The sequence below is a fragment of the Hirundo rustica genome, chromosome 2, assembly GCF_015227805.2.
Source record: "Hirundo rustica isolate bHirRus1 chromosome 2, bHirRus1.pri.v3, whole genome shotgun sequence".
Classification (NCBI taxonomy): Eukaryota; Metazoa; Chordata; class Aves; order Passeriformes; family Hirundinidae; genus Hirundo; species Hirundo rustica.
In genome coordinates, this window is record NC_053451.1 from 93,031,970 (window position 1) to 93,058,768 (window position 26,799).

A 26,799-nucleotide genomic window follows, 5' to 3' on the forward strand; every position below is an offset into this window, starting at 1 on the left:
GCTCACTCTGTAGCTCCAGAAAAACACTGCAAGGACTGCTTATTGGAACACATAAAAATGTAAAAAATGTCAGCTAAAACTGTGAAAAGGTTTGAAAAACGGCTTGAGAAGACTAGCAGGGCATCATCTTATTATCCAAATTATTCTCTGACACATAATAAAATGACAACTCCAATAAAACTTTCATTTCAGACAAGATGGACTAAGAAGCTTATCCTAATTTATTTGCTGTGTTACAAATGTGCCTTGTCTCCTCCTGGCAGATTGCACTTAGACTTGCTGATAACCAAATTATTCCATGAGCTAGATATCTGGATTTGGCCCTGAAGGCAAAGACAGACAGAGCTCCAGAAGAAAAGTACTTCTATTGCATCTCAAGACAAAAAGTATCCATAAGAAATATGCTTTAAATGCATATGAAACCCTGTTATATAGAGCAATCTTTTTTTACTTCTTGGATGTTAAAGCCTGAATATGTATAAGACACAGAAATGTTTTTCTTCTATCATGTCCCAAAAATCAGTATCTATCTTAAATACGCCTGAAGTCACCACTTAATCCTTCATAATAGCTAGTTCAGTATTAAATCACCTGTAAGCAAGCCAAAAACTCAGGCAGGCAGACATGCAACAGCTAGAAAATCAAGTGTTCTAGTCTTGCATTAAGAACACTTTTTATCAGACAGGAATGCAGTTTGCATTATCCATTATCCAGCTACGTGGAATTTTCAGAGAACAAGTTAGACTTGATTATTTTTCCTTGCACAACAATGCTGACCATTCAAAACTGCTCTTATGATAGATGACCATATGTATTCTATTCAATGACAATAATTGCATATTCTCAGCATTATCTGGTAAGTTATCTTTGTTTTCTAATTTTATCCATTTATCTTTTAAGAAAAGTGAAAAACCATTAAAAGTTTGATGATTTACTCAAGTCCCCCAAATCACCATTCATTAAATAAAAATGTAATCTCTTACATAATAACTTCTACTTTAAACCTCCTAGAGGGTTATTTGACTAAATGTCTGGCAATAGCATTTTATTGTTGGACTAGATATTTAAAATATCTGATTGAGGAAGCAAGTAAATAATTTAAAACAACAATCTGTAAAAAGGTTGTTCACCTTTATCCTTAGAATCCAATCCACCTCATATTCTAATCTTAGTTCACTGCTTTCCCTGCCAAACTGTTGTCTACAACAACTCCACCTTTGATGTCTCTTAGGCGAATAAAAGTGAATAATAGAGGAACTAATCACCTTTATGGTTGAGAAGTGCTTGCTAAAATGGATGCTTCTTTAACACAGACTACTTCTTAAAACTTTATTTTCAATCTGAAAAATTTTTAGCACTTTATGACTCTGGGTTTCAGGCACAGTAAGCACGTCCTTATTCTGCCCATTCATCTTCAACAGAGAAGGATTTTTACAGTTTAGGCAAGAAAGAACACTAAGATGTCTCGACAGACCCTGCCCTACCCAAGCCATCAGCAGCTCAAGAGCAGCACCTACAAATGCGCAAGTAATGTTTAATCAACATAACCACTTGTCAGAGAAGCAACAGAGGAGCTGCCACTCAGAACAAGATTTGTCTCATGACTGCTGCATTCAAGGCAGTTTCTCCACCCTAGCTAGGCAGGAACAAAATAAAAACTTTTAAAGGAAAGTCATTAAAACTGATTATATTAAATCCATCGGATTACTGTGCTAGGAGTCACTAATTTCATCTCTTTTCTTCAGATAATTTCTAGTCATGCTCTTTACAAACTCTTGAAAAGTAGTTTATATATATTAAACTACTTTTTTTTTTTTTCATTGTAATTTACTTAAAACATAAAAGTTTATCCAAAGAGTTACACACTATTTAGATAAGCTTTCAAGTTGGAGATGGCTCAGTTGATCTTTTCCAAATGTTACAGAAGACCTAGAGGCTGGGTGCTTTTTGCATATGGGAGGCAACACATCAGACACCAAGTAGCAGTAGTTACACATTCAGCCAAAAGAAGAACACATGGTGCCAACAGATGCATCTGAAGCACTGTGCAAGAGCCTGTAAGATCAATCTGGTGTCAAAACAGCAGAATTCAAGTAGATTTTCTTCCCATTTATACTTGCAGTAGCACCTGCAGTCCTGGTGTATTTCTGCACTCATGAGCACATCCATAGTGTCCCTGCCCATGCCCCCGGCTACATCTTGCTCTTTACTGATACCATCTTGCTTTCAGCTACCACACCTTGTTACAGCCTGTCACACAAATTCAAAAAAGTAAAATACAGTGTTCTTGACACTGTATTTTGACCTTTTCATTTGGTATCTGCATGCCAGAATTTTGGCTCATGTTTCAAGCTTCTCTTTCCACGCTAAGAACCTGATATTTTCTTAAGAGAGTTGCTTGAGTAATCACTTGACATCAAAAGCTGAAGTTGCAAGAAAAAGCACTTCATACTGAGTTTTGTCAACACCTCAGTTTCTTACAGATTATTTGTTTTAAATAGTCACCACCTCTCTCCTAACACACTCTGATTTCACTCTTTTCACTCAACCTTTTTGACTGTTTCTTATAAATGCTTAAAACTATTACAAATAAATATCTACTATATTGGTTTAGCTCTGGTTTGTAGACATCTTCCTATGATGATTTTCATCCCTTCTGCAAAATAGTAAAATAATAATAAAATCAGGGTAGTATAGAGAAAAGCTGATCTTGCAGTCATTTGGGTCCACAGTGACTTCAATATTTTTGATGTACACATTTTTATATCAATTACCAAGAAAAAAATGCATTCTTAAAGCTGCAGTTTAAAAACTAGATTGCAGGCATGTGTGCATATCGTAGGATGGTTTGGGTGGAAAAGGACGTTCCAGATCTTCTCAAGCATCTAGTGCCAACCTCCCTGCCATGGGCACGGACACCTTCCACCTGACCAGGGTGCTCCGAGCCCCATCCAAACCAACCCTGAACACTTCCAGAGATGCAGCATCGACAACATCTCTGGATAACCTGCTCCAGTGCCTCACCATCTTCAAGCTAAATCTAACCCAATCTTCTTTCAGCTTCAAGTCCTTCTCCCTTGCGCTTTCATTGAATCCCTTGTAAAAAGCCCCCTCTCCAGCTTTTCTGTAGTCTCCTTTTAGGTACTGGACATAAGACTTCATATATAACACCACCTTATATAGTATTATGTTATTAAAACAACATAAATATTACACATATTATGTATGTACATATCGTAGCCCTCTTCAGTAGAACAGCTGAAAAAAATCTAATCAAAAGTTCACAGTTTCTTTAAAGGTATTTTTATTTATAAATACATAACTTTTTTGAAATGCCACTTATCTATAAAGAGAACTGGTAGAGAAAACTATAGCAAAGGGTATAAAAAAAACAGGAAAGCAATAATTATTTGAAATCATAAGAAGTGATTTGAGAGTGTGCCCTGTGTAACTCAAGTGACTTGCTTATAAACATATAGGAAGTTTATAGCAGAACTCACCTATATTCTTTAATGTATTAAACTAATATCAAGACTTTGACTTGAAGCAAAAACATTCAGACTTCTGTGCCTGTATGCTAGCCAACAGAATTTGAATATTTTGAAAAGTGTTGTGCCATTTTTATAACAATTTGAAATGAATGTAGAAAGACACAATTTTTAAGAAAAGTATTAACATATGCACCATCGGCACAGTGTTTATTACTCCACTGAGGGAGGGATTCCTGTTTCTCCACATCACAAGGTCATTCACAACACAGGCATCAGTGAAAGCTCCGCTACATATAGCTTTTACACTCTTACAATTGAGTAACTGTTATTGTAGGACACAAAAGATGAGAGATTCCAAATATTTCAGAAGGCAAAGAGTATAGAAGGCTTTATTGTCTAATTCTTACCACCTTTTATAAGGTGCTGTGTTACAGACTTAACGTGATTGGTGAATAGGAACGACACCTCTCTAATCCCACTGGTGAAACTAGAGAAACAGCAAAACACCACCTGGAGGAGGATTGTTTTGGGAAAGGATAGTTGTTTGCGAAGATTGTTTTGCTAAGACTTTCTTGAGAAATTTTCTCTTGGGAAAAAGTTAGCAGCTGCTAGCAGGCTAAAATCTCTTAGACCCAGAAATACCAGGCCCACAAGTAACAACAACCACCATGTTCAGAGAAAGTGCAAAAATGAAACTGATTTGGGGCAGTTAGATCAAATTGTACACCTGATGAACAAAACCACATTTTGGCATAGGATTTCTTAAAAACAGTTGCTGATAAAACAGGATTTCTATTACAAACAAGTCTGCCTTTAGTAGTCTCTGTTCAGCAACTCAGTCTTATCAAAATAGAGGGTATTAAGTACAGGAACTCCTCTGACAAACAAAATCCCCCAGCATTTGTAATTATGTAATTTTAATAAAGAAAAAACTTACAGCAGGGATGACTGACTGAAGACAGAAGTCACAGAGAACAGAAAAGAGCATTTGAGAGAAAGCAAGCTTCGCTTTCTCACTTTTAAAGAGAGAATTACACCTGTCTTCCCTGACCTTAGGTTTAGACCTGTTGTTTTCCTTCCTTCTTCTGCTTCTTTTTCTCTGCGTGAAGACTCCAGACTGATACATAAAAACTTACAAGGCTTTGTTAGGGGCAGTACATCAGAAGATAAAATATTGCTAATAACCCTGAACTGGGATGGGAAGGGTAAATGATTTCTCCTGAGAACACAAGAGAGGTTGCAAAGAGCCCCTGATCTGGAAATCCCAAGCTGAGCAGGATCATCAAGAGCAAAGAACTTTTCCTTGCTCTCTCCAGGCACTGACAGTTATTCCCAGAACAAAACTGCACTATTGTGCCTGCAAGAAGTGCACACTCATGCACATTCCCATTGCAGCTCAGGTATTGAGATCCCTGAGCTAGCCCCTTTGAGAGTCCAATTGATTCAGAAGCATTTAAGCTTCACTGCCAGCCAAGTCCATTTACTCTTTCCATCTCTAACAGCTCCTGCCCCATTCTGTCTCTGGCAGGGCTGGGCACATCTGACTCTTCAGCCCTTCTAGCATAGGATCTGACCTCCTGCTTCCTCAGTGTGGCTGGGAGTCAGGGGATTACCCAGGCAGAAATGGAGAGCTCTGTGTTACAGCTGCTTTCAGAGCCAATCAGTAAAAGGCACACACAACACTCCCTGCATTAGTCCCTGTCCCATACACATTTCTGTCTACCCACCCTCTCTGCCCTGCCAGAGTATGCTACACAATTAAATATTGGTTTCACAAACACATGACCATGCCTCTTAGCACTGTGGGCTTTGGATGCTTTTCTGACTTTCAAATACCATTGCTTAGGGCTACGTTCGAACTCATCTTGCAAGTGCTATGTCATGGCCCTGGAGAGGCCAGACAAAGCCTTCCAGTTGCAAAGTATCACCTTGGAAAGTGTGAGAGAGCCTAGGTCTCTGCTGGGTTCCAAGTGGCTCGTCTTGATAGAGGTGGTTTAGTATTTCCTTGAGCTTCACAGTGTTAACATTACTGCTAAATGTGGCAACAAAATGAAAACAATCAGAGCAGACCCATTCTTTGTGTGTTTACAATAGCCCTGTAAGCGAGTGCTGCAGGAAAGAGGTACATCACAAGAGCACATATTTCTGATGAAAGAAATGAATCTTTCAACAACACCTGCTGAAACATGTCAAAATTGCTTAACTTTAATAAATTATTAGTCACTGAGATTAATTATGAGTCATCTCAATCAGATTAGCATGAAGGTTGCTAAGGTTTCCCTTGCAATGTACAGGATTCCCAACACACAGCATTATTATCTCAGGCCACTATCACAGAAATCTATGTTTGGATCAGCATTTAATGAAAAGTCCTAAGGAAATAGACAGACAACAGAAGACTGCATCACTTGTGAAACAAAATCAGGATCGCTTCTGATCTGTGAATATAGCATACAGCATTACAAAGTAGGAAATAAGAGTGGTACTGCTGTCCCACCTGAGTTCAACTTACTGCTTTTATACAAGCAAGAAGAGAAAACAAAGCTACAGCACAAATGATCACACCGTAATTTCATGTATAATTTAATTCTAGTGACATCTCTCTAGGGCAAATTCTTCAAGTAATAATTCTGCATCTACTGTAGAGTCAATCTTGCATTTCAGGCAGGAGTCATATCTCACTACTCCTCAGTATCATCTTCCAGGAGCATAAGCCCTGCTGCCTACAGTTATGTTGGTGATGCAGGCATAAGTGGGTTCTGTAGCTGTAAAATTTCTCTTTATTAAATTATGACAGTGAAAGTTTGCAGCTGGACAGGAGCACCAAGGCAAAATACTGTGTGTTGATTACCCACAAACTGAAACACAGAGCAAAAGCCTTTGTAAGTCTCCTTAACCCAGCTTCCTCTATGGGTGGTATGAGGGGGGGGGGGGGAAAAACCAAAAAAACAAACCCCAAAAAACCACACACACACACAAAACCCCCTGTTCTCCTGCCTAAAGTTCGTGGATTTTCTAATTTTGCCAGGTGTCTCTGACACAGGAAAGTCTCTCAGCTCTAATTAAACAGGCTGTTCCTATTCAAGAATTTTTGGCTCTTTCTTGTGGTTCTTTAATTTTTTTTTTTAAGGGGTGTTTTTTTTCCAAAAGCCATAAGCAGCTATAATTAAACATGTTCCTATGAACTCCATGTTGTTGCCTCAAAGATCTTATTTTCAGTACCATTTTTCCCTCTGTTCAACAGAAATGTACACGTCCAATCAGTCTTCAAGTCATTGATTCAAGTAGAACAAGAAGTGCAAATCCCTACTTTGTCAACAAATGAGCTTCTTGAAGCAGAGCAATTCTATAAAGGTATTAGACTAACTTCATAAAAAGGGAATTTGGATATTGAAAATATTAAATTAAAAACAAACCAGAACCATCATCATGCCACCACATAAATCCATAGCTGGCTATGTACTGGACAATCTGTGCATTACTCCACTGGCTTGAGAAAAGGTACAGACCAAACCTGAGCAAAGGCATGGAGCAGCTTTCACACAAACAGTTACTAAACAGGCTAAAGCTATTTCTCCTGGGAAAGAATATGGTGGAACACCACCAACAGAAACAAGACTATAAACAGGGGATAAGTCATTGTCAGATTCAAGGATTTGGAATATGAACTCAAATTAGCAGGAAGTTGTAAAATGAAAGCTCATAGTTTATTCTGGCAAACATTCCCACAGTTGAACTGTTCTGAGAATTTACATGGGTTTAAAATGTATTGAAGGAATTCACAGAGGAGAAATCCATTAAACACTACTAAATACAAAATCATATTCCCAGCACAATAATATGAAGCCTGAACCTTAAGGAAATTCTGTACTAAAAATTTTGATAATTTATCAGGTTTTTTCAAAAAGTAAAATCCTATTTCAGAAGGAAAAGAGATTGTTTCTCACCAAGTTTCGGTAGCTGCTACTGCTGCCTATTTTAACTTAGTTTCCTTTTACTCTGTAAGTTCTACCAAAAAGTAAATAGTATCAAAATGTGTATAATTTTTTTTCAAAAAAAAGCAAGCCACCTCCCTGCCAATTCAATTACTTTCTTTCTTCTACTTTTGAAACATTGGAGTTTTTTGACCAGCTGATATTTTTACATGCTGCAGCACTGTCATGTGATAAATTCAATCAAGGGCACATAACAGCCACTTCAAAGGCCAACACCCAAGGCAGCTGAAGTAGCTAAAAGTTAAATCAACAAAAGGATACATGGTACAAAGGTCACTGTCTCTAGAATGCAAAAGAAACTGCATGCACAATCCAAAAGACAGGAGTTTTAGTATTTTACTACTTCAACATATACCTTTTGCAACATCAGATATTTAATGTGTTAATATCATAATTGAATTAACACATCAAATCAACAGAACATTTCTGTCTAGCCAAGGTCTGCCCCGTATCATTTTTAACTATCGTTAAGAAGACAGAGCATTAAGCACATTCCACAGTGACACTGCAATGCACATGAAATATCCCTCTGCACTTGAATCAAAGTATTACCTTGCTGACATCGGGAAGCTTCTGGCGAAGCACAGCAAAGTGTACCTTCAGAAGGACCAGTAAAGTCTAACATTCATATTACTGCAAACTGATGACTTCTTCAAAGAATTATGACATCTTTTAGAAAAGCAGCATACAGAGACAAATTGATGACATTTCCTCACGCTTTTCAACTACCCTTTTTAGAAACTCAGTTTCTCTTAAATTGGTAACGTCTGTACTTGGAGTTTAGAGTTCCTCATCCTTGAAGAGCAATCATACACCCACTTACATAAGCACTAAACACCTATAAAAGCCCAGCTGAAAGTTACTGTCTGTCTCACTGATGAAAGATGAAGGAAGTAACCTTCATGGTTGAGATAACACTATACAGTGTGTTTGAGAGTGTGTACCTTTACTCTACTCTAACAATTATGAATCTGCCATCTTAATTTTGCACATTTGAGCATTTAGTAGGAAATTCATGTCCGTGTTCCGTAAGCTGTAATAGGTGCCCCCTCCAGAGAGTTCATAAGTGAGCAAGGGACCAGGATGGGGCAAAGGGTAAGAGGTAGCAGCTTACAGAACCAGAACAAATTCTAGTCAAGTAACAATGCTGTCTGGGATGGAGCATGGGAATAATAAGACTTTACTTGAAAGGGACAGCATGGGAAGTTCTCATATACAGGCAACAGTCATCGAAACAGCTTTCATCAGTCTAAGGAACTGTTCAATACTATAAAGCATTTACGTGAATTCTGTTCCCTCCTGAAATATCACCACTGTATTTACTTCCAGAAAGACAACCTACATTTTATTTTTTAAATGAGAAGTTTAATCAATAAACAGAAAAACTGAGAAACATCATGTATATATAAAATGTATGCCTTTCCCCTAATACTTTTTGTTTATGAAAGGCTATTTACAGAAACAGATACAGTTCACAGCTAAATAGTTTAACATTTAGGACATTTAACTAAATATGCTTTATATCCAAATAAAAATATAGTGAAGTCTCTGTCCTGAACTGGTCGAAGTCATACGTATTTACTAATTGCTGGAAGGGATTCGTTAGTTCCATGCATGCTTAAATCATACTTTTAAAAATATTGCTCTGCGAAGCAAAGCAATTTGAACTTTCACTAACTTAATAATCACAAAAAGATGTCAAAACATAGTTGAACAGAATGTTTTTATTTCAAGAAAAGTATCAGCAGTACCTTCAATGGCTTTATTTACATACATCTCAGATGAGATTGAAAAAATAAAAATGTCACAGAAGTACAAAAATTTGCATTAAATGTGTTTACTCTTCCATAATTCAAAAGGCAATATGAATCAATGCACAGAGCACAAGACTTCTCACTGTACCAGTTTCAATGAGTATTTTATCTGCCTCACCTTTCAAGCATTCTATGTAATTAAAGATGCCTAAATTCTGCACTGCTTCTTAGTACACTTCCTTTGAATGAAGTATGGTAAGAAGGTAGTAAATAGAAAAATCTCAAATGAGAACTGACACACCATTTGTGCAAAGTCTGGCTTTCACTGTGTTAATGGCTGGCAAGTGTTCAGGTCCATGAGGGTAATCACTCAGTTCCTTGATATCACAATGCTACCAAGGTTCTTAAAATGGTTGGGGATTTGAGACACTATTCAAAAAGAAATTCTCAGTAGAGGAGACATTATTTTGAACTGATTATTTCATATTAGCTAAAGGTGTGAGCTCATGAAGATTAAAATCTAAGTATATTGTAAACTTGGGAGTTATTGAGTAGCGAGCTATAAATCACCTGTGAGCATTCAAATTTCTATGTCACTGTAGTAGAAACCTTTGGCTAAAAAGCAAGCCAGCTGGAAAGTACCAGCTGGAAGTTAAAACTTACTGACGTAAGGGACAACTGGAAGGTTTCTAAACAGCACAAATGTATTATGCTACCAAGACTTCAAGTATGATGCACTTTCATTGAATAAAAAAACCCCACAGAAACCATAGGAGCTTTTGAAGGGAATGACACTTTTATGGTGGAGAGAGTATGATGAATCTAAGTGCACAACAAATTAAATTACTTCTAGTACTTTTTAAAGTATTGTTTTTGAGTACAAAGGATGCAGTCTTTCTTTAGGAAGATTTTATTTACTCCAGGATTGCCTCAAATGAAATTTGCTTTTTTCTTTGTTGAAAAGCTCATTATTACTCAAAGACTGTACTATACTAGTACTACAGTAAGCATGGGAGAAATTATTCCATTTCTGTTCATTTTAGAGGCAACTTAACAATTAGTTTCTCTAGAAGAAATGTGAGATATTTTCACTTTACCATTGCTGGTTGTGGAAAGGAAAAATATACAGGAAGCCTAGGAAAAATCTTAAAAGAAATAAACAGAATAACTTCAGCTGATTTATCTAAAGAAATTATTGGTACCTTTGATGAGACTATTCTATTATCTGGAAATCTCTGTGGAATGTAAGCTTCAGCGCCTGGAGGTGGTTCACGATGCCCAACATAAATAGTGCGACTGTCCACCCAATTCTCTTCTCCAGCACACTGCAGGGGGAAAAAAAGAGTTATGGTGTCAGTATTTCTGCAGCAACATGAGTCACACAGTGAATTAACTAATCACATGCCTGACCATCAACACATACACAGCCACCAGCGCATGACCCCTCACACTTTTCTCTATCGGCTCAAGATCACCAAAACACCTAATGCCAAGTCAAATGACAAAACTCTGTCTTAACTGCACTTCATTTTTCCATAGCGCAATGAAAGAGAATCCACGAAAATCGCTATTCTGACCTTTTCGTCTATAACTGAAAAAAGTGCGAATGGTTTAAGACTCTGAGTCAAATTAGGTATTTAGTATGCATTTGTATATTTGTTACTCTTCGCCACTGAAAAATCTGTGCTAGTTAATATATTTTAATATATGTCAAATACTTTACATTTTTGAGATTAGCCAGCTGTGACTTAGAATTTCATTTGCAGAAAGTGAAACTCTGTTCTCCTGAAATACTAGTAGTAATAATTTCTCCAATTCACACATGAACAAGCTTAGAGACTCCTAGGCTGCCAGGAAAAGACCTTAGCTTGTCAACTCAGAGCACTTCCTCTTCTATGAAAGCTGTAGAAAAAAAAAAGTAGGTGTTCCAAATTTTCACATTGACATGAAACTCTACCATACCTATAGCCTCCCCAAAATTAGTATTTCTGTGGTCTATTAACTGTAAAAAAAAAAAAAAAAAAAGGACAAATCACAAAATAACCAATTCTTTAAATTTAGAAGTTAATTTTTTGGAAGGGACATGGATTATAAAAATCCCTGTTGACCATCCCTTAGTCCACAGTCTAATTCACACCTACCTTATGAAAAACATTTTTGAAGCGCAGAACACATTCCTAACACCTGGAGTAAAAATACATCATAATTTAAACTCAAAACCTCTGCTTTATGTTGCACTGATGCATTTACACATACTTTAGTCAAGCATAAAGGAGGGAAGCTTCTTTTCTGCATCTCCAACAGCTACATTTACTTAGTACATTAAGTATGTCCTGGAAGTGCTCCTGGGCACTGGTGCTTGTCTGCCTCTATTGGCAACCTGTCAGACTGACACTGTGCAAACTAGCCCCAGACAAACAGTGTGACTTTGGCAGTTTACACAGCCAAAGCATCACTGCCCAAAGCAGCTGGATGTACCTGTGCAGTTCTTGACAGAATTTAATCATACAGATACACTACCTTCTTTTCTAGGTAGTCTTAATTTCAGTAGTTATAGGTCAATTTACTTTACTAGTACACACTTGGCTAGTAGTCCTAAAACAAAAATTTAGTTCTCAAACTTAAAAAACATTCACCTTAACATTTCCTTCATCAATTTGTGTCTATGTGATTTTTCCACTGCCCTTAAATGCAACACAGCCAAAGATCCCTTTCTGCATAATTTATTGGGGAGAGATGTATAAAATCTTGCAATACTCTGCAGATTTGGAGCAGTTAAGCTAATAAAACAATTATCTCTGTGATGTGCATGACTTTTTCGAGGTTGGAGAGAACATCAAATATATAAGAAGAAAACCTATTGGACTCAGACTATTAACCACAAAATAGCTGAGTAGAAGTCATCAAGTAAAATGTAAAGTGAAGTAGAAGGATTTAAGAAAAGCAACCTCTGCCATCCCAGAAGTAGATACTAGAAGCAGACACAAAGGACTCAAAATCATTACTTGATGCTTACACATGACAGAAAAATTAAGGCATTATGTTCAGAAGATACCAGAGGACAAAACTGCAATACTAGGCACAAAACTAAAACCAAAAGTAAACCCCACATTTTTTCTTATGCGTTATTCAACTTCCAATAATTTGAAAGAGTCACTTAATACACACTACATGAAGCTGTTCACAAAGTTAATAAAAATGACAGCCCCTCATAAGACCCACCAATGGCTCAGCCAGGGCTTATGCTAAGCCCTGTAACTGCCCCTGGCTCAGTGGGAGTGCACACACAACATCTCTCCCATGCCACATCTAGCACAGACTTGAAACCAGGACGTGCCTTGGAATAAAAACTGATTGATTTTCCAGTCAGACAACTTCTCCCTTATCACCAACCAAGTGGACTTGTCAAAAAGTAAAGTGTCATTCAGCCAGACCATTTCTGAAGGTCAGGTAGCATTCTTTGAGCCAGCCAAAATATTTTGGAAGGAAGTAAAGCATGATAATGTTTCCATATTCCACCTTACTCCCATGGCAATAACAAAACATGGTATCTTTTATTATTTTTTAAGTACACAGTACTTTTTTCTATCTTGTCAGTACACTAAAGGTACAACGCACACAAATTATCTACTGACACATAATACTCCTAGGAATGCAAGGGAATGTGAGCTATTCCTCTACAATACATCAAATTGTACAATATTTTTTAGTTTTTCATTAGGAAGGGCATTCCAGACATAAACACGAAGATTACTCCTGGTAAGTGAAGTGCCTAAGTTCAGAGATAATTACATAAAGGGCTAATGGGAATGCCACACAAACTTTGAAAACCAAGAAGAAATCACTTGGTTTCTACTTTCCTCTACAGAGGCCCAACTCAACAATTTATCTTACAATTATTATGAACCAGTCCAAGACAGCTTGACAACACTTTTAGCTCAAAAAAGCACTTTTTAAAGTTCCACTGTATACATTGAGTCTTTATCATGACTAAGTTAAAACAGGCCTCAGAAATTACCTATGAGCCTGGGAAGATACACCCTCCTGCTATTACCGCCAGTATTTCCAGGTCTGATAGTCCTGGAGTACTGTGTCAACACTAAGTAAACCAATCACTCTGGAATTTGTATCCTTAAAGCAAGGCATTACTTTAAGCATCGATAGAAATGAAGACAATCTCTTCTGTTAGCTTAATTTCACCTGGTTTTACTACAAATTGATAAATTTACCACAAATGTATAAAACCATATCTAACTTAAACTATCTGCTAGCACAGAACATTTTTTATTTCTCATTGTGTTAATAGGTTATAGAAAATAAATGCACTTTACCAACCTAATTCAACAACTTTAAACCTCAAACCACTCACAGTCCAAATGTAAAAACCTAAGCATGGAAGAGTAAGGCTCTCCTTGCCAGCAAGGCAACAAGGCAACTCATTTGTGTGAAGCCAAAAGTATCAGAAAATGATACTTTTAGAAAAACAGCACTGTAAGTCAGGACACAGGTCATGTAGAGAAATCAAACTACAGCAACTAAATGTCCTTTAATGACAATCTCCAAAGCCAAACACCCTGATCTGACAGTTCTTTCAGTGTTCTGGTATTACAACTTACAGAATGACACCAGAGATGCTGAAAAAAGCAGTCTGATGCCCCTGCCAGAACAATGAACTATATTAACTTTTTTTTAAAAGTTCCATTGCTTAAGCCCATTAAGAATATGTCCAAGAAACCATAACTATACCTTAGCATTATCTGCTTCTATTTATAGAGTAAAGCTCAATGTACTGAGACCTAGTTTTACTGGCAATGAAATGTTACATACCTTTTACTCTTTCAAGCAGTGTCAGCAACCATGAAAGCAAAGACCAGCAAAAGACTAAGGCACAGAGACAGAGACAGTTAACAGGACTTTACCTTGGGAGTTTAACTATTTCTGAAGCTTATTTTTTTCTGATCTTAAAAAAAAAAAAAAATCAAACTGAAACTACTTGAGATTCACCTTCATGCTACTCTGGTAATTTTTATCTAGATTTAATTTAAACAAAATATATTGCCTGAAAAGACAAGGGGGCTTGTATTCATTGGGTGACAGCAAAAGGACAATAGGAAGGTGCTGGTGGTAGTTGCTGGAAAAGTAACTGACTTTGAAAGACTCCAAGACCTTCCACACGTTTTTAGTAAAGAGATTTAATGTATGATTTTGAAATCAGTGGAAACACTGAATGACATTTCCAGACTCTCCACTTGAACTATTAACTCAGGCACAATTACCAGCAACAATCTTCAGTTCATTACATTTTCTCTCCAAATAATATAAATACAATCTTTAGTCAAATAAGTTAATATGCTCTAAGTACAGCTGAAAACTCAATCAGTCTGCCCTGGCCAGGCTCTAAGTACATTTCATTGAAGAGTATTCTCTTCTACTTTTTTCTAAATGCTTTGTGATTAAAAGGGATAGCGCACTCTAACCACAGATTTGACAGCAACAAATTCTCAGCCTCAGCTATCGCCCTGTTCACCCAGGCCGTGACTCCATCCCTCCACAGGGAAGTACTTCACACTGATAGAGGCTGGCTTTCCTAACAGCCTGGTGTTTCACTGAATCACCAATGGTTGATGTCAATTAAGCAATTAGCACCACTGTTAAAACTGCACACCAAACACACAGCTGCTCAACCACTTTGGAGTTTCAGGGTAACAGATACTGACAAGCCATTATCACTCAGAATCTACGGGAAGAACTGATAGTGCCCAGTGTGAAAAAAACATTCACGAGTTACAACAGCTCTGCACTAAAGGTTCTCAGTTTCCAATTTTTCATTCAGTGAAGAGAAACAACTTGAATATCTCAAAGCTGTAATTCACTAAAGTGAAAAGGGGAAAAAAAAGTTGTTTTCCTTTCTAATACTGTAAGGAAATCATCTTTATCATGCAGTATTTACATGAGATCATATAATCTCGTCTTTGTCTTCATTTGTACTGAGTATCTGCTCTTTTATGCTTGACATCATTCTGCAAGAATAGGTGCAGCCATCTCCCTTTGCAAGCAATGGCACAGAGCGCAGATTTTTACCTCATTGTTACAAATCCAGTCCTTTTAAGGGTAGATTTGATCTACAGATAAAAATCCATCTAAAGAAATAATAATTTAAAAATAATCTACATTTCTTAAAATTGCTAATGAGTAAAACAGATTAGCTTTTTAAAAGTCCACTTTTGTAGAAAAAAAAAAATCTCTAATTTGTATGCTTGTATTTGGAGAGATAGAGTGAAATTCCCCCTTAATCCATTTAAAGGATCTTAGTTAGATTTCCAATGATAGGCCAACTCACAAATACCTACAGACACAACACTTAAGCTTTACATTTTGTTCACAGCATTATGCCACCCTTCATATGAATTTGCCAAGCTCAGAATGAAGAGTATGACTTTGAAAGCTGCTCAGATTGTCATGTTTTGTACGAATATAGAATGGGACAGATAAAAATTCATATATTATCAGATAAATACCCTATGAGGTTTTATATTCTGAAAAAGGACTACTTCAATACAAGACATGGTAAAGAGAAAGTAAATTACTTCGTTCACCTATAAGTCATGGATGTATGCCATTAAATAACTAATGGAATACCAAAACACAGCTCTTCAGAGGCAACCACCAAAAAAACCCACAAAAAAACCCACAAAAAACTCTCCCAGAAACTTCTATGACTAATTAACACATTTCCTATGGGTCACGCATAATGGGATCTGCTGCCACAGAATATTATTGCATTTCATTTCAGCAAATGAATTTTAAATCCTTGGATGATGATTTTTGTCAGAAATAACATTTGAAATCAAAACTTTCCCCAATCAATTGCCTAAAAATCACAGAATATTGGATGCAAGTGTACGGAGAGGGAAAAGAAAGAAGATATTAACATTCTTTAACTGCAAATAGATTATTTTATTTATGAGTCTCAAAGAAAAGTGATCAGAAGCAAAAACAGGTACATCTTAACTACAGAAACGGGTGCCAGGCCCACGTTTCCCAGCCAAGCCGTATTTTCTACTACTTGGTGCATCCTGGTTGTCTGATCTTTCTTTCTACCTCCTGCAAGGGCCTTGTGCATGCAGACAGAAGTGGAAATGGATTTATAGCAATAGGCTGAAATAAGTTTTTGTGACATTTTTGAAGAGGAAATGGAGAAGTATGATGATGAAATGATACAAAGTTCTGTAATTCACAGCTGTTAGAACAAAGACTTTCACAACAGCAAATGTTCCAGTTTCTGTAAAATACCTAACACTTCTATATGTGTCCTTAATATAAATTTTATTTCAGCCTTCCAGGTCATGCTTCCTTGAGCACTGTACTTAAAGTAAAACATCAGCTATCCTAATAAAACTATATTCCAGTTGTGTCACATGAGCCGGCACTGGGACACTGCAATATAGCACTTTGAAGACAGTCTAATTCTCCTTTCTGATTTCCAGTTTGGAACATTTTTTAGCTGAATTCCCCATACTTTGTACTTTGAATGGTTGAATAATTTGACCTCCTGGATGACAATGGTTGAATAATTTGATCCTCCTAGATCTGTGTTCTTCCTAAAAAGGGTTACAATAATTCTTTGTTTCACATACATAAAAGCTCACCTCAGTTATTCAAGGAAGATTGAGATATATTCTAAGCAGTCAATTTAAAATCCAAATACTGCTGACATAGTGGCTCATTAGGTATAGCTGTTTCTGATGCCTGTGCTTTCTCTTCAGGCAAATCTTTAGTTTCCCTGTTTATTTCCTATTGTTACTGGAAAGTAACAATGAAAGTGACAGAGATAAATCGCCTATTCCATCCACATATGCATCCTTCACCTAGTTTCACAGAATCGCTGCAATGATGGCAAGAAAGAAGACCTGTGACATATGCGAATTACTAAGCATCTGAAAAAATGCTCTTGCTACACTTTTCCTTCCTCTCAATGTACCAGTTCTGACACATTCTGCCCTCTGTTGCTAGTGGGACAGGGACACCGTGTGCCTCCTGCTCCTCTGCCCAGGTCCAGTCAAGGACCCCTCAACAGTGAAATCCTTTCAAGAGTCTCACACAATTAAAAAGGCAAATGAGAAACAAACTTCATTGCAAAGTGCAGTGGTAAGAGAAACTAGATGGGAATGTGTCACATAAGACACGGTATACTTGACAGCCTTAGTACTTAAATTAATTAAAATCAGGTTTATTTCTAAGTAGCTTCAGACCAAAAGGAGCTACTGAAATTAAGGCTTGCAGAGGAAATTCACAGCTTCCTTAGGTGCAAAGAAGACCTGTAGAAGAAGAGCAATTTCATTTTTTTAAGACAACTAAAGGCCACTAAGATCTACATGCAGCATCAGTCACTCGGAGTATCTACAAAGATAGTTTCAAGAGAGTTGTATAGATACTTCAGAACACAGATTTTTTTTTTTTTTTACTCTTAGTTGCCAATAACTACTTCTGTTTGCAGTAATCCAACAAGAAAAAATCTAAAGCTATCAAAGTTCTCAGGGCAGAAAATAGAATTTCTTTATTTAAGAAAATATATTTACAGATTCTAAAGAGACAGGAGGATGGAGGGAGGCAAGCAGGAGATTGCTTCCATTCATTCAAAAATAAACAATAAACCCACAGATATCCCACACTAGCTATTTTCTTTTAGATTAACATTATTATTAAATTAAGTAACTAAATTATTAAGAAAAATCAAGCAAGAATGCATGTTGTGAATCTTTTCCAAGGAACAACACAATGCATATGGAGACAAATTGCACTAGTAAGATTTACAAGATCAAATGCAACAAAATCCATTCCTAAATAGTATTCTTATAGGAGCTTCAGATTATTCAAAAGGGAATGCATTCTAAAAATATGCTTTATCTTTAGAACAGTAAATTACTCCACCATTAGACACAATCAGAATTGGTGAGAGTGACACCACCTTCCACTAGGATTTTAGCAAACAAAACCAGAAGAGTCAAATTTCTCTTCTGAATTCTAAGACAAAGATAATTAAAATATATGGGCCTCTGCATTCTTCTTTATACTTAGTACAAGGGCTGTGCAAATGCCTCATCTACACGTTCCCTGGTTTTTAAATTATTCAAGTAAACTATGGATTTTAAAAGGATAGCTAACTATTGCACTCTGCAGTCTGTTGACACACAGTAGAGCCGCAGACTATTCCTACTTTTACTACAAAAATATAATGTAGTTTTGATGTCAAGAAAACACCTCCCCCCATTGTTAACCCCCGTCATCACATTTAAATCTGTAAAACAAGTTCACTGACAAGTAGCAACTACTCACTATGCTAATGGTCAGTGCCTGTTAGACTTCAAAAGGATTTTCATTCCTAAGTGAGTATAGAGCTAGTGAAGCTATGATTCTGGCAGACAGAAGGTGGGGCAACCTTCTTGTATTATATGATGATACCACAAAACTAACCAGCTTGTAAAATGCTGATCTTGTGGGCCACCAAGTCAGTTATTACATGAACTGTTCCATCCATAATAATCTAAAGCTACTTCCATATTTGTACTGGAGAATCACCAAAATATTTACTGTAAACTCAAATCTCCATATACCTTTACATATCTAATTATTTATACTTACTTGATACTGAACTACAGTTTCTTAAAGAACAGTGACTCTAACACCTTTTTGGGGTTGTTTTTGCTACACAAAGATTACTTTAAAAAATTCTCCCAGTATATATCTGTAGCTATGCTACCACACACACTTGAGGTCAGGCTGCAGCCTTATCAGAAGCAAATACACCAAGATAAAACTGAGAGAGAAAAACTACCACGTGGGTGCTACTGAAGTACAGTGGTACTACTAAAGCAATTGCTACCTGTTAGTTTTCCACATCGATAAGGTGAAACCTGAACCCTCAGTAAAAGTGGCAGATGTCATGTTTTGACAATTTTTCAAATCAAGATCTTGCTCATGTAGGCTGGTCCTGAATTACTCCCCCTAAGGCCAGACTCTATCAGTCTACAGAACTATCCACAGAAGTAGAAAGATGTAGTACAAGCACAAAGCTCTCCCTGCATTACTGGTAAATTTATCAACAGCCTGGAATAAGTCAAGATGACAATATGAATAGCCAAATCTCCTACTATGAGTAATTATATTTTGCCATACTCCCTGCAGCGTAATATGCAAATTCTCTCTTATATGCAATTGGTTTTGAGCACTATTTAAGGAGACAATACATAACCCCAGCATCCCGATACTTCATCTTGAAGAAATCTTGGACTTGTAGTTCAAAAATAACTTGGCTGTTCAAAATAAAGGACTAATTATGTAGCATTAGAAGCTACCTAGCAGTTTCCTTCATCTCCATGCTTTTCATTGAACATCAGCACCAAATCTGATGTTAAGCAAGTTCAGCTTGGTGAACACATAAGACACTGTGATAGAAGGACCCTAATTACAGTTGGCTATAAGGTTAATAAAACATTTATTTGGAGCTATTTGAAACACTTGCAACATACTTCTACACTCTTACATATACAATAGTATTTAAGTACAGTTCTGAAACATTCAAGGAATATAAAATTTTAAGCTATTAGTACTTCCTTTACTGCAAAGCAGTGTTATGCATTGAAGCATTTCAGGGGGAAAAGCCATATGCTGATTCAGGTAAAAGGTCATAAACCATATTTTACAGTTTTACCTACTAACACATAGGTGTTGCTGATGAAATGCCACATTCAATCCTCATGCATAATAGTGAAGATCTTATAAATTTTCCAAAATTAGCAGGCATCAGGATCATAAATCTGACTTCAGATAAAGTCTACATTGATGAAAGACAGGAATTTCAAACTTATAAAACAGCATAAAGGACATTCAATAGCTTTAAGTGTTCACATCAGGAGTATGAGCAAACCTACTCACGGCTGCATAAGAAGTTCATGACACCAGTAACCACAAGATTTTAGAATCCCTTTTGTTTTCACTGCACTTAAGAAATGTGAATTCCATTAAGATTAAACATTACTTTACAATTCTTTTAATGTAGTGAGCTTTTTAATATTTACTTTTAATCTCAAAGAATAGATTTAAATACTTGCAGGTGAACAATCTCAAGTACAATAAATATTTCACAACTCTGTACTTTTATGAACATCAAAAGCCATCAAGAACTTCAGTCAATTATTTACAAAAAATAAATTTTACCAGCATTTGCTATAAGTTTTAAAAGTCAGATATTTGTACAGAACCATTATTTTACATTAGAGGTATTTCCTTTCTCATATATAGTCACATACAGAATAAGATATAACATCTTTAAAAACTCATTACAAGACATTGACTTCTTAGTTAGAAGCTTGTTGCCAATTGCTAGTCAAAAACCCAAAAACTAGAAAGTCCAGAACACGTTATACAAGTAATTAAATCACAAACTCGAGAAATCAAAACAGCCAGTGTTTAGCACTTAAAACAGTGAAAATGAAGGTTTACAATTAAATTCCTTGAGAACTGGTCAGAGAAACTCCAGTATCTAACTAATCCCTGAACAAGCAGGACACCAGAACTCAAGGACAGACTTTCAGTTTTTATCATCCTAAACAGTTCAGTGAAGACAGGGTGAATTTTGAACCAAGATATCATTAATAATTCAGAGGAAACTTCTGATACAGCAAAGGTGAGGAATGCTTAAATAAATCACTTTCGTAAAATATAGTCAGTCACCTGTAAAGTACAAGTTGATCTACAATGAACGGCCAGCCTGAATAAACATTTGATACTTGTAAATTACTACTACTAAAAGCATGAATAATAGCCTGAGAACTCAAAGTAAGGTCAGCACAGTACACCCAGCACATCTACATCAAGCTCCAGTATACTAAGTACAGTATAAAATACATTATATATAAATACAGTATAAGAGACCATCTCTTGATCAGAAGCAAAGATAGTCCAAATTGTTTTATTTTAGCAGAACTGTAGCTACTTCCCATTTTAAAATGTTACTATGAGACTTGTATCAGTATAATTATACAATAAGATGTTATTTTAAGCTTTAGGTGATCCATATACCTCCTTTTATTTGTATGTGGAAGACAAAATGTCCACAACACAATTCAATATATCAAAACTGTTCTGTGTCCTTCATGCAGAAAAGGAAAGGTATTTTAAAAAAGATTTTTCTAACAAATCTAGAATGGTATACTGTAGGTTGAGATTAAGATATTCTGACTTGCAATGATTTTGATAATAAAGGCAAAGGAGTTTATGCAGGCTTGTCTGGGATGAGATAAGTGTAATCTCAGCCCTCACATGTCTGTCATTCAATGATACAGAGAAGAGGCTTAACAACCTTTTGATGCTGCTGGTTTCTATGCAGCAGCAAAAGCATATATAAAAGCATAAGAGGCGTCACTGACTTTTAGGCTTTGATTTACTGAAGTGACTTCTTTGATGTGGGGAGGAGTGAAGGCAAGTAGTTACAATGCATCACACCCTAAAAACAACTTGTGATGGGATAGATGCCTTTTGCCATAAAACTCTCTCAGTACTCTAGAATCTAAGAAAAATCACCATTTTCCCCCCACGACAAACATACTCCACAACATCAACTCATATCTTTAAAAATCTCCCTGAAGAAATGTTTCTCAGACTTCAAAGGCTGATCTGCTATTCCTTCCCTTTTTAATGATAAGCAAAGGAAAAAAAACAACAACAAAAAAACCTAACCACACTTGCTCTTCAATAAAATCAGTCTTTGTACCCCACACTTTGGGAAAAGCAAGTAGAAGCAAGCTCCCAGTACATGCTGGCAGGAAAGACCTCTATTTAGCAAATTTGAAAAAGCATACATATACCTAAGGGTGTCACAGGCCCTACATATCCTTCAGAAACCAAGTTGAGTATATCCAGCTTTTGGATAGCCTCTATGACAGATTATCTTAGAAAAAAACACCCAAGAAATAAACAATTCACCTTTACAATAAAAGAATGACTCCTGGGAGATATTACTTCAACTGAACAAATATCAAAAAACTACTGAACCAGAATCATCAGGATTATCTATATTAATCTGCTGTGTATGACAGGCACTTCACACCTGTGAAGTGAAATAGCTAGATAATCATAAAGAGCACATTTGCTAATTTTTTTTTGCTTCAAATGAATACACATACTTAAGAAATTGAGTTATTACAACAGCAAAGAAAATATTTTTAATAGATTTTCCCTAGTGTTCTTTTCTCAAAAAACTCCCATAGACAAATGTTCTTTTAAAGTTTCAGCTTTCATGCTTAATAAAACTAATTCCCAGAAAACAGCTTGCCCCCTCATGTGTCTTTTCCTGTTGGACTGGAAATTCCTATAATCAGTCCAAGTGAAAAATAAAAAACAAAACCCAAACTGAAAAATCTCATTTGCTGCAAAATTGAGTTAGGAAAAGCAATGAGGACTTCTGAACTAGCTTGTCATGCTGTGTTGTTTTGGGGTTTTTTACATCTCTGTGGAGGAAATAAGAATTAAGTATGAAGTAAATATCCAATACCGTCATTATACTGTAATGTCTGTTTCAAATATTGTTTCTTTCCAAAGTACACAACAGTTCTGTACTTCGTAATCATTTGATACCATCTAATAATAGGGAAGTGGGAATCAGATTTGACTGACTTCAAAGTGCAATGAACTGTAAAACTGTCCATATTCTGAGCAGAGGTTCAGGTCAAACAACTTGCACATTATCAGCTGGTTTGCATAAACTGACAGATAAATGCCTAGAATTCAGTGATTTTAGGAGAGGGAATTCTATACTCTCTCTAAACCATCTAACATGAGTTTATTGATTACCAGGCCAATATCAATAACAACTGTGTTTGTAAACAGAAGTCTAACCATTCATAACATTTATTCTATCAGGTAATTCTTTACCTTAAACCTTTAAAAAATGTTGAAATCCAAAGGCAATCCCTAAATGAAATTATAAATCCTTGCTCTAGACTAAACCTCTTTGTTCCACCCAAAACACAGTAAAATAACAAGATTCTAGAAATCCCACTTCACCCATAGACAGAAACACAGACTCCTAATGCATGAGGCATGTTTGATTCCTGCAGAAGAGCACATGACCATGTGGATTTTTTGTAAAATCCACATTTCCAAATGTGTTTTGATGACATGGGGCACACTTCAGGACATGTATCCTACAGGCAGTATCAGCTGTCCTGTAGGCAACAAAAATGGGGCAAGATACCAAAAGGATGGTGCCAATAATAAAACTTCAGGTGATAGCCAAAGGAGTATTACTACAGATGAGCTAAGTAATCCTTGACAGTGCCCTGGTTGGTAGTACAATGTCTTACAGGAGTTATTTCTGTCCACTTCCTAATACTTTCCTATTTTTCCCCTCCTCTAAATGTAAGAGCATACAATCCATAAGTATGAGAGAATTTCAGGAGGAGAAAGTAATTTACTTTTGCCATCTAGGAACAATCTTTCTTGGTTTTAGGAGGCATTCTATTATACAATTCCTTAGAAATAAAATACAACTACATTTAATAAAGACAGAGGGAATACCAGGCATAGATCCCAGATTGAATCATCGTAGGAAGCACACTACAAACAGAAAAGGAAACTCAACAGCTTTTTCCTTATAAATAAGCAGCTATGACTAAAAATCAAGGAAAGCAGAAAATATTTTCACATTTGTTTTACTAATTAGAATATGACTGCATCTGAAACCTTGCAAGAACAGCCATATCACTTACCATATCCAAGAAGCACACCCCAGGAAGCAAATAGCTATGGGAGGTCTAGTGCAGAGCAAGACTGTGAGTCTACCAGTTAATCTTAGTTCTTTTTCTAGTACACATGGCTCCTAAGGGGTCAATTATACATTGCACATTGAATTCAAATGGAGCAAATATTTTTATAAGAAGAGATAATGACTTTGTTTCTTAATCTAAGTTGATTATGTGCTTATACAAGAGGCTACCCCAGCTGAGCCACAGCCTCTGGTCGATGGGGGCACTGTGAGGTGGACATGGCACTGGACCCACCATTAGAAGGGACAGCAATGTTTGACAAGTTCTGGCACATGCAAGAAGTAAAGATATTATGCATCAAATTCACCACAAGGGAGTTAATATGCAATTATTAAGAAAACTTATCACTTTCAAGGAGATATATTATGGACAACATGCAATAGCCAAGGACACTGGGGTTTGAGTGAGGGTTTTTTGCCGCTTGTTTTATTGGTTTTGGTTATTTGTTTTGGTTTTTTTCCAGTGAAGATAAAACATTACAGAAGGAAGAAAACTGAATTCAACTGCCAACTTCTAGAAATAAAACCTCCAGATGCTTTTGTGAGGACACTAGCAGGAAGCCATTAAACAGATAATGGTTTCATTTGCAATTTGGGTAAATATTTACATTTACAGAAAGGATAAAAAGAAAGTATAGATATATGGATGTATAAATGCATAATGGAGATGTACATGCTCAAATGTGTTTCCACTTAACATAAATCTTTTCAATGAGAAGTATTGAAGTCCTACAAAAAAGTCCTATCAGAAAACTACACCTCCAAATAATCTTAATATGCTAAAACAAAATACTTCCTGGAGAGAAATTCAAATTTCATTTGCACACACACCATACACATACACAGTATCCTCTGAACTCATAGTACTAAGCTCTATTTCAAAGGCACAAACTGCCAAACCCACCACAATTTGTATATATTTGTTGAAATCTTGAGTGAAAACAAAACAAGTACTATAAAACCTGAGCACATATGTTAAATCATCCGTATTAGAACCTCTATCATCCCTCCCATACACTCTAAGAAGACCATAAAATGATGCCTCAGCTCCACATAAAACCAAAAGTGTGTCCTTGTAACAAGTAATGCTAACATTGCACTGTTAACGGGGAGGAAAAACAAAACAATAAATTGCATGTTTTTAACTGTGAAAAGAAAGGCTTGTTAACTCACAAATATAAAAGTTACAAAGATCTAGTGTCCCTGTAAGAGCTGCAGTAATTTTCTTTGTAAGCTGCTTAGATTTCCTTAGTAGTAATTATTTTTACAAGGTACTTTGTTCTAAGTCTGTAAATTTAGTATCAAACTTAGCTGGTTTAGAAAATCTTGAATTTGGTACTTGAGAAATAACTAGTGTTTCACTCAAGACCAACAAAAAAATAGAGTGTCTCTACAACAGTGTTGTGTTCAACTGATGAGGCTGCTTGCTTCGGCTCTACTGTGAGCACAGAGGTTAAAATCACATTTTCTACTCTGCCTTATCGCAGAAAAAACCCTACAGTATCACCCTCTCAGAGAGCTCTTCTGCCTTTGCTCAGGAAACTGAAATACAATTAACTTTAGAAAGAGCTTTCTCTTTGTGTGTGTGTGCGAAGGAAAAGTGAGCTACACCATGGAGATGGGAGGGACAAGGCATCATAAAGCAACTTTTGCTGGAAAACTCCTATCATCTGACAAATACCCATGTCCTCCAATTAATGCTTAAGCAAGTAATTCTCCCTCCCCTTGTTGCTATATACAGCTGACCATTTGAAAGGTCTCCATACTTTAATACCAGCAGAATCACTGAATCATTGAGAATGCCAAGCTGGAAAAGACCCATCAGGATAGAGTCCAAATCCTGGCCCTGGTCAGGTCACCCCAAGAATCACACCCTGTGCCTGAGAGCATTGACCCAAACACTTCTTGAACTCTGTCAGCCTTGATGTTGTGACCACTTTCCTGGGGAGCCTGTTCTAGTGCCCAACCACCTTCTTGGTAAAAAGCCTTTTCCTGATATCCAACCAAAATCTCCCTTGACTCAGCTTTGCACTGTTTCCTCAAGTCCTGTCACTGGTCATGAGAGTGAAAATCAGATTTAATATCCAGCAACAACGATATTAAAATTCACTCTTTCAAGTAAAGAGAACAAATACTCTGAAGGCTGGCTTTTAACACAGAACATGTCTAAAAAATACCCATATCTAAATTTAGAGATGGCATATGAATTTTACTAAGTGTCAACACTGTGATGCAACTTGGTTTTGGTATTCCATTATATGAAATTTGCATTGCTTCAGCTGTCTGTGGTTCCATGGTATGAAATACTCATTTCTATACTTCTCTCAATTTAGTCAGTATAAGGTAATTCTTCTAATTCTTAGACACTGTCTTTGTTCCAATGCTGGAGAGACAGCAATAAAAAGCCTGATTTCTTACAATGTAGATATGAGAACAAGGAAGAAATAGCATACTGGTTTTGTTCTCAGTAGTGTATAGTAATCTGCCTACTCCTAATGTTTCCATTTTAATTTTACAGCCTTGCAGTTAAGTGAAATATTATTTATAAATCTTTCTGTGCTTTGTTTGTAAGTCTGCACAGACATGAAACAGGACAGATGGAAAAGGATTTTCCTCAAATCCAGTGATATTAGCTGGAAACCTTATAGGTAAAATACAACCAAATTCCATCTCTTAAATATTTTGGTTTCAGCTTTGTTTCCCTTTTAATCCCGCACCTTAGTATCAACATCCCC

The 26,799-nt window shown here is 36.4% G+C and overlaps 1 protein-coding gene across 2 annotated transcripts in view; it reads right to left on the reverse strand.

Moving 5' to 3' along the window:
* ATP11A (ATPase phospholipid transporting 11A) overlaps positions 1-26,799 on the reverse strand; it is a 116,891-nt gene that overhangs the window by 50,231 nt on the left and 39,861 nt on the right. For both annotated transcript variants that reach the window (XM_040054703.1, XM_040054704.1), the window contains exon 2: positions 10,443-10,565. In XM_040054703.1, coding sequence (XP_039910637.1) covers positions 10,443-10,565 — 123 coding nt within the window. The remainder of the gene's footprint in view (positions 1-10,442; positions 10,566-26,799) is intronic.